Below are 17,923 nucleotides of genomic sequence, written 5' to 3'. Positions count from 1 at the left end.
GTTGGAACACCTGGTCCACTGCTTCCGGGGGTCTTGGTTCGTCAAACCACAAAAGCCTGGAAGGAATCCTTAGCTTTTCATTTTCTGTAGAAACATAAATAAAAACTCCTTTTCCGAGTAACATATCCTTATGCTTAAATTTTGAGGTCAAGGCATTTTCGAAAGATATAAGTTGAATTAATTCAGCAGCATTTATAATCAAGTGTACCTCAGTAGCTGTTCCTTCCTTAGCAATGAAAAAACTGAAAAACACAATAGCGTACAGTATCCAGACTCTCTGTGTATTTTCCATCTTTACGTGGCTTATTTATTTATTATTACTTTATTCCTTTCACTTTTATTTCTTTTTCTCTGAGACAGGGTGTCTCTTTGGAAATCCGCCTGCCTCTGCCTCTGGAGCAATTCCTACCGGCGTGCGCCACCACAATGCCAGCTTTTGTATTTATTTACCACTTTGCCGTTTCATTTTCTCTCTCAATCTCACGTATATTTTTAAACACACTGTAAACCTTTAAAAGTTTTGTTTATCCAAGTCTGACTTTACTGTAAATCTTTACGTTTTTCTGGCCACGTGTCTTATCTGTAAAACTGTGGCTGTTTTAAACTGCCGTTTCAAGATGGCGGGCGTAAGCGTGACTCCAGCTTACCGCCTCAGTCCATGCTGACATCCAGCAAAAGCTGCCACTTCCAGCTGTACGTACAACTTTAAATCGTTAGCAGAGTCTCTTAAAACAACCTTGTTGGTTTTTTTTTTTCTTTTTATGCCGAGTCAGGAAGACTCCGGTAAGCGAGCCACATGAATCTCGGCTTGTCGATAGCAAAACAGAGCACACCTGAGAAAATGCTGCTACCAAAATCTATGCTTCTCTCCGTTCTTCTGTTTCTAAAATTCCTTTAAAGCTTTTGTTGTTTTGCGTGGAAATTCAATCCCGCTTCTGACAACCATTCTGTTAAGAGAAGCTTTTTCTTTGAGAGAAGCCTTTCTGCCCGCCTGGTTCCAGAGCCGCATTAGTCCCAAATAATCACACAGGACGCTATATTAATTATGAAGCTGTTGGCCTTGTTTGTCTCTTACTGGCTAGCTCTGCTTTAAGTAATTACCCCATAATTGTTAATCTAAGTATGTCTCTTACCGGAGAATAGTTCCCGGCTTCTTACCCCTATGGCGTCACATCTCGAACTCTCTTGTCTTTCTCTTTCCCAGAATCCTCCTCGACTCCTAGTCCCTCCTATCTAGGTTTCCTATAGGCTCAACAGTACTTTATTGACAAATGCACAGGACTTCCCCCAACAGGGTTAGGGTTAGGGGTTATGGTTAGGGTTAGGGTTAGGGTTACAACTCCTCGGGGGAGTTGTAAATGTTCCATATTTTCACTGTGGTGACAGTGGCATGTCTGCATACACTTTTCAAAACTCACAGAACTGTGCATTGGAGAGGATTAACTTTGTTGCTTTTCACTCATACTTTAGTAAGTCATAGTTCTGTTTTGAAAGACGTTTTCTGCCTCATTTCTCTAATACTGTTTTCTCTTGGGAATAAGACAGGTCTAAGAAGATGAAACTTTTGGAGGGAATGGTCTAGAAAGACAAGTGAAAACCTGATAAGAGAAATTTTCATCCTCCTATCAGGCTCTTGAAGTTGAGCCACACACAGCTAGGACTTGGGTTCTGGTTTTTGTTCTTTGTTCCTTTTTTTTAAAGTCACTGGAAACCAAGGTTTATGTGAAAAACATAGCTCCCCTTGTAATTTAATGAGGTGGCTTTAGTGTGAATTCAAGAACATGATTTACAACTCAACTGATATCTTTAGGAAACATTTACATCTGTAACAACACTTCATAAAACTTTTTATTGGAATAACTGCTTATATGGTTAAAGCAGACTGTCAAAATATTCCCCCTTGGACCAAACCCAACACTAATTGATAATTTATAATTACTCTTGACAATATTGTATCTAAAGTCAACCTGATGAGGAATAGGAAAAAAGGAAAATTAATTGTCATTACATTCTTTACAAATGCTGGAGTTTTCACTTCCAAGAAAAATAACCTAAAGACTTATTCACTTCAGTATTTTCAGTACCTAGAGTGAACAGGCACTCTATGTCTGTTAGAGAAATGAAGGAGGAAGGGAATGGAGAGAGACAGAGGGTTCTAATCAAGCCATTGATCTCCTATGAAAGACAGGTTTGAATCCAAGTACTGACATCCCTGCCAAGGGGCCAGGAAAAGTAGAGCTCAGCGGGGTAGAGTGTAGTATAATAAGAGAAAATATATGGTTCCATCATTACACAGAAAAGCCAGTTTTGTTATGGTCTGTAACCATTGGCCTACTGTCAACTCGAGACAGAAGTCTTGAAATGAGATGTGGATCATCTAGAAGAATCTAGAATATAGCATGACTAATTAACCCACACTGTGGTAGAGTTCAGGCTCAGGAAGAAAACACTTTAATCTTCTTGATGTCTCCCCTGATGATCTTTTTCAGGTTAGGATTGATAGTAGTCCAAGAACAGCTTAAATGGAGAGATGAGGAATGGGGAATGATTTAATTCCTTGGTATCCCTAGGGGATACATATCTAACTGCCATCTATTGGGAAAGGCTAAAGTGAGCCAACAAAGTTGTCTTCCTAGGTAAAGGTCTTAGTTTATGTGGTTATGAATATATATATATATATATGGTGAGCAAATCAGTCCTCAATTTTTAGGCAAAGGAATAAAATCCTGCCTAGAAAGGAATGCGGTTATGGTTTTTAACATAGAAGCAATTTTAATAAATATCACTAAAGACAAATATTGTACATAGGTGTGTGGGGGTGAGTGAAGTTACATGTATTCATGAACACACATACACACACACAGTCACACACATACACACCTACCTCTCTATAGATCATCTTTTCCTCAAGGTAATTTTAAAGTGAATTTTCCCAACTGCTCTGGAGGCAACAAAGTTTGGAAACATTGGCTGAGCAAGCTGGTGACTCACACCTCAGATGAATTAATAAAATTTGAGAAAACAAAAACCAGATGTTTCCTTCATCTTAATATAGGCCTCTATGTTTTTTTAAAATATGTTATACTGTCGTTTACTGTTTTTCTTCTATTGAGAAGCAAAAAGCAATTTTTTAAAAGCAGTTGAGTCCAGGCACATTCGATGAAATCTCCCCCACCAGTGGCTATTTGACTCAAGCTTCCCCCCAAAGTGTCAGCTTCAATTCTGATAACTGGCACTGGTGAATGGCACAGGAATCAGAGCACAGCACACCCCAGGGCTTTGGTCACCCCAACAGTCTTTGGGGAAGGTGAAAAGGAAAGGAGTCTCGACTTGCATGTAAATCTCCACAGAACCAGAAAGGGTCTGGCCAACCAGCTGTGGCTTTCTTTCCACGTCCAATATTCATTCTTTGGCCTTTGACTCTCTTGGAAAATACTAAGAACTGCATTCAACAGAGCCCACCACATATATTTCATTCTCTTGGCCAAGACCAGTGATGGATATACTAAGATCCAGAGTGACACAGTTTGAAAAGTTTCCTAATAACACCACCCATCATTCCTGAGAACTTCTGAAGCTCTGTTTCTTCTAAATGGGGAAATAATTTACTTTTTTCCTCCATCCATTGTGCTTTGGTTAAATCAATTATTTTTCCCAGGCACCACCCAGAGGAAAAGCTCCAGATGTTCCTAGGTTATAATGGATACTAACTTACAAATCCTGGTGGTATTCAAGCTTGTATTCTTTCCCAACCTCGTCTGGGGCCCTTGTCCCTTTCTCTTCTTTTATTTATGTTCCCACTTTTATTTTAATTAACATAATATTTGTACATATTTCTGGGGTATTGTGATATTTCAATACATGAAAACAGTATATGGTGATAAAATCAGGGCAAATCGTACTTCCATCTCTATCATTTTCTGTGTTGGAGCCTTTAAACTCCTCCCTTGTATATTTGTGAAAAACACATAGTGGACTATCATAAATAATAGTTACCCTATTATGCTACAGAACACTAAAATGTATTTTTCCTATTTGTGTTTACTATTAACCTACTTTCTTCTATATCCCCTTCTCCCATCCTTCTTTGTTTGGTCTCTAATAATCACTATTCAATTCTCTTATACTCTTATACTTTGAAATTGGGGTTTTAAATCTCCACAATGAGACACAGCATACAGCACTGTGTGTGTGTGTGTGTGTGTGTGTGTGTGTGTGTGTGTGTGTGTGTGTGTGTGTGGGTGTGTGTAAGAGAGAGAGTGACTCGGAAGCAAATTTGTTTTTACTAACATATCTCACAATCTCTTGATCTAATTTTTTTTAAGATTCTAGTTATTGTCTTGTCTTCCATCCATTACGCCCAATCCAGTTGCTCAGATCATTGGACTATCCCTCGTCATTTAATCATCACATGTGGAAATTGATCTATTTTTAGTTTATGTATGTTTTGCCTGAATGTATGTGTATCATGTGTGTACCCTCAGAGGCCAGAGGTGAGCATCAGATTCCCAGGCACTGGAGTTATGGGTAGTTGTAAGAGCCATGTGGGTACTGGGAACTGAACCAGTTTTCTCTGCAGAGCAACAAGTGCTCTTAACCACTGAGCCATCTCTGACCAACACATCTCTCCAGCCCCGATTATCTTATTTAGCTTACAACTATTATTGATCTACATACTAAATTCTCCCTGATCTATCTCTCCTCTTTGTCCTCAGTGACATTTCTCCACACTACTACACACTCTCTCACTGGCCAAGCTTTCTAATCATTATTCCTATGTCCATTCTTGCCACATTCAAGTAGCCATAGCTACAAGAATGATCTTTCTAAAGCCAGGTTTGATTTCATCCCCTGTATACTGCCACTTTCAAGGGATACAGTGGACATGGTGGCTTGGGAAAATCCCTTACACCAGCCTGTGGACGTCCTTCCCCAGAGTAGGAATCTTATCATCTGGACTCATCTCATGGACCTATTGTGCATTATCACAGTTGTCTGTATGGCTCCTAGTCGTCTCTACCCAACTGTCTATGACCAGTTCAGTTCTTTCTGTTCCCTAGTCCCATGCACAATGCCTGGCATAAGTTAGACATTCTGAATGAGACAGTAACAGAAACAACGTTCCTTCCCTCACAGGCAGTCTGTTAATTTCCTATTGCTGCCATAACACATTCTCACAAGCTTAATGCCTTCAAACAACATCCACTTGTCATCTCACAGCTTGGTAGGTCAACAGTCGGACAAGGCTCTCAGTGGGCTAACCCCACTGTGTCTGCAGGCTGCTGTATGCTCTGCTAACCCCACTGTGTCTGCAGGCTGATGTACACTCTGGCTTCCAGAAGCTCCCTTCCTCTTTCTCCAAAGCCAGCCAGATGGTATGTGTCTGGGTTTGTGTCTGTGATCCACTCTCCTCCTCTGACCATGGCCAGAAACAGTTCACAAATTTTAAGGGCCTGTGTAATTCAGTTAGCCCCCATCTGTATAGCCCAGAATAACCTCCCACCTCAAGATCATTCCACTGGCAATCTTAATTCCTTACTTCCCTTTGCCACATAAGACATGTACTCATTCATTCACAGGTTCCAGGGATCATGGTGTGGACATTTCTGGTGGCCCATACTCTGCAGCAATGTGAAGGGCCACAATTCCACCTAACAACCTCATTCTAATGCTTATCCCACCACTATGATGCTCTTATTTAGTCTGCTGCGTTCTCCTTTAGGCTCAAACCATGGTTTAAACACCCGTGTTGTGTTTCCCCTGCCCTTAGCCTGGCTCAAGTCTCAGCTCAGATGAGACACTAATGGTCTGTTGACTGCAAGTTAGAATTTAAAATACTGGTTGGCCAAAGTCGTTGAATTTCAAACTCCTGGCTCGTCTTAGAAAATGGACCTTTGTTGAGTTTTTCAAAGTGTTAAAAAAAACAATTTTGTAGCATACCCAGGGGGTCTAATTGCCATTATCTTGCCTTCTCACACAAACCCAGCACCGAAATGGGGGGGACAACTTTCATTATCTGACAGAAGTCTTCCAGATTTTACAGATGGAAAAACAGCTCATATAATTTTTGCCTGAGCCACATGGGAACACAGCTGTATAGGAGATTCAAATAAACAACAAAATCAGGCAGCAAAGCCTCGTGACTCCCAAAGCAACTGAGAACTGGCGACCTCTCAAGCAATTTTTGTACATTTAGTATCTAAAGGCACAGTGAACTACTTCAGTTGCAACAGAACAGGTGAAATTAAACCTCATTTCCAAGAAGTACTCGTAGTGCTTTCAATGAATTTTTTCCATCACAACAAAAGAAATGACTTCCACGGCTAAGCTCATCCCCGGAGAAGAACCCAGTACCTACCAGTACCTACCCAGCAGCACTGGCAGCTGACCATGGAGGGCAGGGCTTCCTAAGCTACAACTGTAATGTAGATTCATAGTAAAAAATAACACTATTCAGGTTACCAAAATTAACCAGAAAATGGACTCGTGGACTTGGGGCTTCATTCGTGACAGCAACGGCTAAGGCAGCCCAGTTTTCACTGTGACAGGCACTTGGGACCCTTCCAGTGTGCCAAACTGCAGATTCTGAAAGAACACAGCCTGGAGGATCTGAACAGTCTATGAAGTGTTTTCCATATCATAATCAAATAGCACCTCATCAGAAAAGCCATACAGAAAGTCCAACCTCAGTCAGACTGCTTGGACGTACATCACTTCATCTGATCCCCTAACAGCTGGCGGCTGTTTGCAGCTGGAGTCATAGTCCACCACCTACCACAGTGTCTGGCATATGGTAAAAGCTCAAGAATGCTCACCGAGTCTCTGATCTGTCATCATTTTACAAAGAAGCAGGCTCAGAGATTCCAGTAGCTTTCCGAAAGTGCTCAGTGGCAAGCAGGACTAGGACTCTGCCGTCCTATTACTTACTGCTTCTCCTAATCTACTATAGCTGTCTTCCAACTGAATCAAGGACAAGACATTCTGTTTTCTGTCAACAAGCATGCTTTGATCATCCACCTCTGCACCACTCCCATTCTCTACCTACATCAGGGGCTTGTTTGTCTGAGACAGGAGGGTCAGGCTGAGACAAGAGACCCCAGGCTGGTCCCAAATGCGCTGTGTAGCTAAAGCTGGGCTTTGACTTATGTATGATCCCACTGATTGCTGACATTTATAACTTCTCCCCGCCTCTTCCACTCCCACCGCCTCTCCTCACGCCCTTTACCCCCTGTCCCATCTCTTGCTGGCCAATGATCCACCCTTTCATTATTTCATGCATGTGCATTTATGGTTTGCTTTCTCTGAAGGGAATGTAGACTTCCTGAGAGCAGGGTGCCTTTGACCCAGTCTTCCTCCTAATTGTTAGGAGGGGTTGATGCAGCCCCAGAAACTAAGCAAGCCAGGGTGGTCTCGGGAATAAAGAAGATAGTAATATGGTTCTTTAGCCTGGGGACATAAAGACTCAGGAAAGACATTATCAGCTCTTCTTTTCAAAGGCCCTTAAGGTAATATACAGGAGGGAGTTGTCTTACTCTGGGTAGAAGGGAGGAGGGTGCAGGGGGCACATTTTGGCTCATGGCACTCACTGTGATTAACACTGGAACTAGGATTCTGTCCTTGCAACTGCGTAAGTGCTGTGAGGGTAGCCTTATTTTTGTTTCTTGCTGAATTATATAGCACAGTGTCACTCAATAGATACCCAGCTAAAGTAACGTCACTTCACTCTGCTTGGAAAGGTCCTCATCACTTCACTCAGCTGGCCCCTAACACTTGAGATCTAAACTTAAGCATCACTTACACAGAAAAGTCAGCTTTAGTTCCTGTATCACCAGATTACAGTGGCCCTGCTATCACTCTAGGGAGGGTCATAGCTTTTATGACTACTGCATTTGAAGTTATGACTTAAAATCACTACACCACCACTAGAAAGCAAGTGGTACTTCTTCCAGGAGTGATTCCCAAGTACCCCAAGCTATGACAGACAATGTCTTCCATACAGTGCTATTCAGTTGTTTGCTGCTATTCCCACTGTATGTGGCTCAAAGTATGAGCTTGGATCCCTTGAAGAGTAAGAGGAGAGAATGAAAGACTTAAGTCAGATAACTGGTCAACATCACACTCAGTAGCAGGGCCTGAGTTTGAACCTGGGCTTTTAAAACACTAGTCCATCCTTTGTGACTACAAAGACATTGTTCACAATCACACACTCTGGCATGAAAGACGGGCTAAGAGGCAGTATAAGGGGGTATAAGGCAGAGCTGCTAATCAGACAGCTTCACTTCACAGATTGGATAAGATACAGGAGGGGCCCTCGCCTAAGAGTGTCAGGATGTTTCCATCCAGAGACCCATGTAAGGCAGCCAACAGGGCAGGAGATTCAGGACAGAGCTGAGACCTCATCTTTTACCCTGGCCTGACGGCAGGAAGTTGGTGGGCAGCAGGCTTGAAGCCTACAACTCCATGCCACATCTTCAGGTTGTACTTAGTTTAGTATGGAGCCTGTGCCTGGAGTCCGTAATGGTTAACAAACTGGACTTTGAATGTTAGGTGTGGTGGTACATGCCTGTAATCACATCTCTCAGGAGGCTGAGATTGGAGGACCATTTGTTTCAAAGCCAGAATAGGCTACACAGTGAATTCAAAGCCAGCTTGACCTTTATGGTTATGTTCTGTCTTAAAATCTAAACAACAGAATCTGGACTTTTGGAATCAGGCTGAGGCTGGATTTGAGTCACAGCTCCATGGGTTACCAGTCATGTAAATCCTGCACTTCTGTCTCAACTGAAAAATGAGAGCACACTCATGTCATAAAATTAAAACAATACAAATATCATGTAAATACATTATGTGTACCTAAGAGGAACTCAAAAAATACAATTGTTATTGACATTTCCAGTTTATTTACAAGCCTCATCCAGTGTCATGTTGATAGTACTTCCTGTTGAGAATTTTCCAATTAATTCAAAAACACCTATTCTTCCAAATCCTTACATTCTAGCTTTAAATCAGATTAATGAAGACACTTGTTCACACCTAGTAAAGGGTTGTGTGTGGTGAGAAAAATGAATTGGTGCAAGGCATGAGCCTTAGGTGTGGTGTTTCCCACCTGTGCCCCAGTGAGCGAGCAACAAGTAAGGAAGCTGGAGTGGATAGCATAACTGACAGCATGGTTTGTACATCAACAAGACCAGACAAGGTTGCTCTTAGCAAACTCTGCTGTGGCTATTCCTGGTTGTTATTGACTTTATCTCGTATTAATTAAAACCCAAGTGGCTGGATATACCCGTGAGGGATATTTTACATTATTTAAATCATCTGAAGTGGGTAAGCCCACTTCTAATGTAGATCTTTTGAGGTCATAAGATCCACGTCTAATCTGGGCCACACCTTCTCCTGGCAGCCTATAGAAAGGACATGGCAGAAGGAAGCTGAGTCTCTTTTTGGCTGCTTGCTATTGCTGGCAGGTCTATCCCTTCACTGGTGTTAGAGCCCACTGGTGTATACTGAAGACCAGCTCAGGCATCCAGCCTCGTGGACTGAACAACTACTGGCCTCTTGGATCTTCCATCGGTAGACAATCATTTTTGAACTATCTGGACCACAATCTGTAAGTCATCTAATAAATCCCATATACATACATAAATATACACACATATATGCATATATAAAGTTGTTCTAAAAATCTCACATATACATCACAATATACACAGGATTTATTAGAATGGTTATATATACATATATATTAATGTTGCTGTCAGGTGGCTATTCTTGGTTGTCAACTTGACTACATCTGGAATTAATTAACTAAAACCCACATGGCTGGTCATACCCGTGAGAGATTTTTTTTCTTCTTAATTAAATCATATAAATTCTTCAAGTTTTGTTCCTGTAGAAAACCCTGACTATGCAAACTCTAAACCACAAAACATCTCATGTACAAAGAGAAACATACCTTTAATGTGAAGGACAAACCTGGAGCTGACTTTCTATCTACCCCAATTCACCACTATCCCACCTGCTGTACAATGCAACTATTCTCATGACATTCTCTGGTACTGCACTAACAGGCTACAAATCAATGTAATGGAACTGGATGCTTTTGACCAGTATTTCATAAATGGTCCAATTGTGACCATAAGCAAATACATTCACTCTTATTATAAGCACCCCAACTCTGCCACCTCATAAGTTAAGTACTGTTCAGTTTCTTTTTAAAACACCGGTTCTCCCCCTTTTCCAGTATGTATATAGGTAGAAAAATAAATGAAGTCAGCATTCTTTATGACTCTCTAGAATAAGCTGTGACTCAAATAACAGTGGTTATTTGCAAGGCTATAATTTTTTTTAATGACAGATTTTCCTAAAAGAAACCACTATAACATCTTTCCAAGTACTCCAAGGGAAACAAAACTCACATAAAGATTAGAAGTCTAGTACTTTAACAGCACACTGCCAAACACAGACTAGGATAAATGCCAGGAGATCTTAAAAAATAACTCTGAAAGATGCAATGTTCAAGTCTATCAAACATGTAGATTCCACAAACAACAGAAAAACAGGTCCAAGAGAGCAATTCACTCATGCATGATGGTAACTCAGACTGTACTTCATCAAAGTTCATTCAGGTCTTCCATTCCAATGGCTGTCTCAACATGGGGCTGTGTACACAGACGAGAGAGGGGGAAGACATAAGCACAAGCTTGCTTCCCTTTTGATAAAGTACTGATGGCAGATTTTATGGACTATAGCATTACAAGTGTCCTTAATGAGAAGTCTTATGCATGCGGAAAGAGACAGGTTACATAGTTTGTCATGCTAAGTATTTATAGTCATTTTCATACTGTGAGCTCAGTAACCTGACAGAATGAAAAAGATAGTAGTTAAATTACTGTATACCGTTTTACAATTTGAATGACTGTGTGGATCAATGATGCTGACATTCAATCCCCCCCAAACATACATTAACAAGAAATTATTTACTGCATGAAGAGCCACACATCATATAAAATATTCACTTCACAGGAGAAGTTCCTGCATAGCAGGAAGTCACTACCACTACATAACAAATGGCCATGCCAAGAGTCAAGGCTGCCACAGATGGTACAACATTAGAATTCCCTTAACATCTCCAGGAGTGTTTACAATGGCACAGAACCCTTTTGGAGAGTAAGTGCATGTTTTGCTTGGAAGGGTATTTTTCAGTGGAAAATTTGAACATCACATAAGTAATCAATTTTCTAATTGGATTAGGTTTAAGGCAATGCTACTGAGACCTGAGAGGGGGAAATCCACAAAGTTTGTATTTTTCCCTCCTGAATCTCGAACAGGTCAGAATCAGCATCAAAAAGTATTCCCCTTCCAAGTGTTCAGTGTACCTTTAGGTATTTGCAGCATTACAAAATAGAAACTACTTTCACACTATGACTAGGAAATGAAAAAATGTTCTGTGCTCTTCCTCAAAAACTATCAAAAATAACACATGGCAGCTTAGGTGTCTAATACTAAAAAGTAATATGACAATGAAGACAACTACACCTACTTTACACAAAAGAGAATCCTTTCAAAGACACTGCAGAGCACTGTGTTTCTCTTACGGGTCTCTTTGGTGTATGTAGTATCGAACAATCGTGGGTTCATAAATTAACTTTTAACATCAACTACGGACTAACAAGTGACCATTAAACATCTTAAGTTTAAAAATTTTACATTTTGCTCCTGTTTGGCTGCTGAAGAGCAGCGATTTAAATTGATATAAAAAACTTCTGATGACAAGGCTTACTATACACACAAAGAACATAGTCAAAAATGAAGCAGCAGCAATGACATCTCCTATTTCAACTTACTGGTATCAAATATTTACATATGTGGGAAGAGAGACCACCATCACCACCCTATGCCCCATTGTCCACTTGCTCCAGTGCCCCCAAATCTGTAACAAGTGCCCTGAACTATATATACCTATACTTTGGCTAAGCCAGCTAGATGCAATCCCTACGGTCTTGGTGTGAAAGAAAAGAAATAAGGTCATTTGTAGCCTTCTTTCTCAGAGCATCAATGTACTGTAGTCAAGAAGTGTTCTTTCACACCAATGGGGGAAAACAGCCCCCACACTTCAGTCCCCAACCTGAATGGGGAGACATCAAAATGCCATCAGCTCCTTGCACCACAAAGGGCCACCAGAGAAAAGGGAAAAAAAAGTCATGACAAAGGCAGCAGCACTCAACAAAAGTTTTCAAACAAAGGACCCTCTCCTCCTTAGGTTCCCCAGGGAATAACAGCTTCCCCTCCCCTCCCCCTTCCCTGCCACACACAAATGAATTCACATCACAAGAACTTAGTACTCTGGTTAAGTGTCAGATAAATATAAGAAAGGGTCAATCTGTCACTTTTTATACTTTAACCGAAACATAAAACTAACAGAACACACATCATTACTGTAAAAGGAACGTTCTAAAAGCGATCCGGCCAATGTAGTACAGCCAGCAAAACTTAAGAGAACAGATTGTTCACAACCTGCCTTGTACAGGGTATTTATATTCTTCCTATGCTATATAAATAGCATTTATATAGCTTACACATTCGGAGACATGCACTAGGACTTGTAGGTAGTACACACTTCTTCACAATCACATGTGCAAAGTTTACAAACCACTGAGTGAGTATTAGAAAGCTTAGGCTGGACTGTGTCTTGTATCATCTAATGAATTTAACGCTGGTTCAGAATCATCCATCGGAAGAACCAGGCGTGTTCCACGAATGACTAGTTCATGGTCCCCAAATGTAAGCTCCCGATCCAAGGCATCTTCGGAATTGTTGCCCATAAATCTCCTTGGGGCAGTAGCTGTTGCGGAGTCAGTGTTCACAGTAGAATCCCCATATGTCAAACTGATATCACCATCATTGAGAATAAGATCGGAGTCATCATCTTTCAGTTGCTCTTGGTTCTAAATGGAAACAATATAAGGTTTAAGAGTAGTTAAGTGGCTGGGCGTTGGTGGCTCACGCCTTTAATCCCAGCACTCGGGAGGCAGAGGCAGGCGGATCTCTGAGAGTTTGAGGACAGCCTGGTCTACAGAGTGAGTTCCAGGACAGGCTGCAAAGCTACAGAGAAACCTGTCCTGAAAAATCAAAAAAAAAAAAAACCAAAATAAAATAAAACCAGAGCTCTAACCCATGGAACAGCTAAATGAAACTTCCTAAAAAATTCAATTAATGCAGCCAGGTGGTGGTGGCTCACGCCTTTAATCCCAGCACTCGGGAGGCAGAGGCAGGCGGATCTCTGAGAGTTTGAGGACAGCCTGGTCTACAGAGTGAGTTCCAGGACAGGCTGCAAAGCTACAGAGAAACCTGTCCTGAAAAATCAAAAAAAAAAACCAAAATAAAATAAAACCAGAGCTCTAACCCATGGAACAGCTAAATGAAACTTCCTAAAAAATTCAATTAATGCAGCCAGGTGGTGGTGGCTCACGCCTTTAATCCCAGCACTCGGGAGGCAGAGGCAGGTGGATCTCTGAGAGTTTGAGGACAGCCTGGTCTACAGAGTAAGTTCCAGGACAGGCTGCAAAGCTACAGAGAAACCTGTCTTGAAAAAAAAAAACCCAACAAGAATCCAATTAGTACTAAAAGCCACTTACTTTGGAGCAAGGTAGTGCATGCCTGTAATCCCAGTTTGAGGCCGGCGTGAGCATACAGCAAGATCCTGCCTCAAGACAACATCAGTAAGTAAATAAACAAATGGCACTTACTTCATACGCTTGGGGGCTGGTGAGGCACCTGGCGATGGGCCCACAGCAGGCTGGGAGTGTGGTTGTGAGAGGAGGCCCACTGTGGGTCAGCAGAGGCTTCAGGTAGCTGAGAAGGTATGGTTAAGGAAGGGGGGTGCTCATTTCTTTACTTTTAAGAGAACAGGGACTTGTTGTTTCAGGGGTACTGGGGAGCAAACCCAGGGATTTGCCCAGGCCATGTAAGTGCTCTACTTGCTCCTAAACTACACCTCAGCCACAAATAATACAATTTAAGATAACCAATGCCACAGCATGCTGACCTCTTCAAGAGGCTGGCGAAGGGTTTACATGTGCGAGTTCATCTCACTGCCATATTACAGCAGGGAGACAGCAAAGCGAGACCTTTTCATTATCTTCATTTTACACACAGGGAGACTGACACAGAGGGGTCAATGACCCACCTCAAGTCCCACAATTAAGGAAATGGGAACATATCTGCTAGCTTTTACTTATGAGCCTGTTGTATGACATCCCGTTGCTTTTCTGCTTTTAGGGATTAAAGGAACAAAAGCTTATCCTGAGTTTGGTACTGAAGAAAATGAAAGAGAAAGCAAAGAATGATGGTGTTCAGAGGGATGAATAAGTATTACAGTAGCATATACTAATAAAAACGGCTTTGATCACTTATCATAGATTCTGATGGCTCCTGAATGCTGAGTTGAATTTCTGTATCATGCTGTTTCACTTCCTACAAAGTGAAGGAGGAAAGAAAAACGAAATCCCAAGACTTACAAAAATCAAATCAACAAACTATGAATCATAAATTCCTGTATCATAGATCCTCATTTCATCAGATTTGGTAATTCATGGCAATTGAAAGAAAAAAAGAGGAAAACGCGGAGAATCAAATGGAGAAAGGACATTATAAAATGAGAACCCAGGGCATGTAGCCTAGAGGTAGAGTACTTGCCTAGCATGTTTAAGGCCCTGGGTCAATCTCCAGACCACACCAAGGTTATTAGCTACATATAGCAGTGCGTGCCTGTGATCTCAATGCCTGGAAGTGTAAATTCAAGGGCACTGGGATACACAGCAAGTTCACCTCAAAACATTTTAAAGGCAAAATTTTGAGGCTAGTAAGATGGCTCAGATGGTGGAAGCATTTGTCTAACAAATGGAGTCCCACCCCAGGGTCCACATGGTCGCAGAGAACCAACTCCTGCATTTTGTCCTCTGCTCTCCATAGCGTATTCCTTCTCCTGACACACCTACACACAATACACACATAAATAAGTCTTCAAAAGACACCATTCACCCATGCTTACATTAATAAATTCCATGCAAAGATTAAAGCTCTCTATAAGCACACTCTGTCTACACAAAGCCACTAAAAACAGAAATGATAAATTCTCAGAATATTGATATAAACATGACCAAGGCTCTGTTTAGTAGTACTGAACAGGGATTTGTTATACCAAATTACCCAACAATCTGCCAAAAGAAAACTCTAAAGAGTCTTGTGCTTGTTAGAGAAATAAAGAAAAGGCTGGGCATGAGGGAAAGTGCCTGTATGCCTAGCACTAAGGGGACAGACATGGGATCCCAAGTTTAAGGCTAGCCTAGGATAACTAGCGAGGCTTTGTCAACAAGGACTGAGGAGGTACAATGCTTCTCTGCTATGCACAATGCCCAACATCTGGACCACAGCTCGCTGAATTATTGTTCTGCATAGCCTTCTGGATAAATTACACAGATGTCAGTGAAGGAACAAAGACATGAAAAGAATAAATATGATCTATTTAAATGAAAATCAAAATCAGCTAGCCCTAATTCATGCTGGTGGCACTCAGAATCAGAGTTATTGCTCTGTGGGGCAAGTTAGGGAAGGTGTTACCGACTGAAGAGAACACAGGGTACCCTCTACTGTGCTATAAATACACCAGCATTTAAATGGACAGTCGGTACACAGGGATACATGGTCAAAATTCATTAAACTCTATTCTTAAGATTTGCATACATCATATTTAAATCATAACTCTATTGTGACAACCTTGCTAAATAAAATAACTGAAATCTAGACTGATGAATAATTAATTCTACCAGGGCTCTGGGAATTAAAATTACTAGAGTTTAGATTTTGGTTTTACTTCTACAAGATTATACAGGAAACTAAGTTCTTTTTCTAAACTTGAATCATTTAAATTATTTTTTGAATTTTGAAAATGTACATTTTATTCTACAAAACTAAAAAATGTTAAATAGGAGGAATGAAAAGCCCCAAGAGATACGGGAAGGGCATACATCCAAGATGCTGGTAATGGAGCCAAAAGTAATGACATAATCCTTAAACAATTTAAAAACCCAGGCTCTCACTCCCTAATGGGAGCCTTAATGCCTCAGATATGCTTGAATTTTTGTATGCACACAGTAATTTAAAGTACTTGCAAAGAATGGAAGTCAACACCTAGTAACCAGAGTATAGTAAGCAGTGGCTTCTAATCATGAGGGCAAGTGTATTTTGTCTAAATGTACAAGTTTTTTTTTTATCACAAAGTCATTCTGAATAGCAAGTATTTGGTCTTTAGAAAGGCTGAGAAAGAAAAGATACGCTCTCCTCTTGCCCCAGTGGGGAAAGGTAGCTTCTAACGAAGTGTGGTGTCAAGAACACTGTTTCATTTCAATCTCATGCTTTCCTCTAAGGCTTCCACCCAAGCAAGGAATAACCTCCACAGAATTCTCCAACTTAACTCAAGGACATCAAATACTAAAGTTTCCTCCACAAATAAATCTATATCTAAAAAATGAGCCATGTCATTTAGGCTCTGGATTTCCTCCATACATCCGTTATTACAATAACCAGTGCCTACTGGTTCCCTGGGTTTGCAAAGGAATTCACTGGTGAGAATGTCCCTCGCCACTACACTTATGGAGAGAGGCAGGTTTTATATTCTGCTTCTGGAAGGCAAACCAGCTGTTCTGGGGCTGCAGCTGTAGCTCAGTGGTAAAGTACTCGATTAGCAAGTGCAAGTCCCCAGATTCATCCCCAGAATTCATCCAACACACAGACACACTCACATGTGCACACATGCATGCTGTTTCATTAAACTGTACCATGTGTTATCTCATTAAGGATACTTATGATCGAAGTTGTACCACATCCGAAAGAGCCAGGCACTCTCTGCTTTGGTAGTTCTCCTTTCATTTTCAGGAACACCCTGCAGACAGACGATACAAGAGTCAAAGATGCAGACAGGTTTATTTACAGTCATTCCTTCCCAGAATCAGAAATAGAGCCTTCACAACATGGGTAACGTTAACATTTAGTGGCTTCTACACTGCAGCTTTGGTGTAGGAAAATGAAATGTTTTCCTAAGCACCTCTATGACTCGGGCAGCTTTACTACTTTATGATTCTATTGCCACTTGTAAGTCAATGTGGGGTCCATTAAAGAAAAGGAGGACATGAATTTGAGATGGACAATAAGGATGGAGTATATGGGAGAGGTTGGAGGGAGGAAAATGAATTAGAGAAACTATATATATATGTATATATATTCAAAAATATTATAAAAATCAGTGTGGATGTCTGTGAGAAAAGTACTTGCCATGCAAGCATGAAGACCTGAGTTCAGATCCTCCGAACCCACATGAAGTCAGGCATAGCAACACTTCTCTGTAACTCTAATGTTAATAGAGTGAGATAGGAAGTGAGGACAGGAGACTCTGGAAGCTCATGGGCTAGCAAGCCTGATGTACACAGCAATTAACATCCTATTGTACGATGCCCAAGACTACACTCTGATCACTACATGTACTGTGGCACATGCATACCATGTGAACATACACACACAGACTACAGCTAAGCCAGTAGGGCTAATTCACCTCCTCACTCTGAAAGACTTGTACTACCTATGCAGTGGTACCTACCGAAGAAAACATCTCACCCTATATTTGGAGAGCTGTGCCATGGATTTCAAAAGTAACTGTCATTTTCAAAGTTGCTACTATGTTCAGAACACAGTGGCAAAATGAAAACAAGGAAATGCTATGGTAGAACTCACTGGCCATGAGGGAGACTAACACAGCAAGCAGGCAGCTTCTAAAACAGCTTACAAAAATGTGAAATGTCCGTATTTGTAATTGGTCAGTAGTCAGGCCGTGTAGCTCCAGTCCTGGTTCACTGACATTAACTAGTTGGGC

At 41.1% G+C, this 17,923-nt stretch overlaps 1 protein-coding gene across 4 annotated transcripts in view; it reads right to left on the bottom strand.

Moving 5' to 3' along the window:
- Nucleotides 1-10,320: 10,320 nt before the first annotated feature.
- Nucleotides 10,321-17,923, bottom strand: part of Slc9a6 (solute carrier family 9 member A6) — a 69,252-nt gene continuing 61,649 nt past the window's right edge. For all 4 annotated transcript variants that reach the window (XM_040744646.1, XM_040744645.1, XM_040744643.1 and 1 more), the window contains 3 exons: nt 16,860-16,939; nt 13,746-13,851; nt 10,321-12,944 (listed from right to left, as the gene is read on the bottom strand). In XM_040744646.1, the coding sequence (XP_040600580.1) occupies nt 12,672-12,944; nt 13,746-13,851; nt 16,860-16,939 (459 nt within the window). In that variant the 3' untranslated portion in view covers nt 10,321-12,671. The remainder of the gene's footprint in view (nt 12,945-13,745; nt 13,852-16,859; nt 16,940-17,923) is intronic.

This window comes from Mesocricetus auratus, unplaced genomic scaffold, assembly GCF_017639785.1.
Source record: "Mesocricetus auratus isolate SY011 unplaced genomic scaffold, BCM_Maur_2.0 Super-Scaffold_100003, whole genome shotgun sequence".
In the NCBI taxonomy this organism is placed as follows: domain Eukaryota; kingdom Metazoa; phylum Chordata; class Mammalia; order Rodentia; family Cricetidae; genus Mesocricetus; species Mesocricetus auratus.
This window is presented reverse-complemented; position numbering and strand designations above follow the sequence as displayed.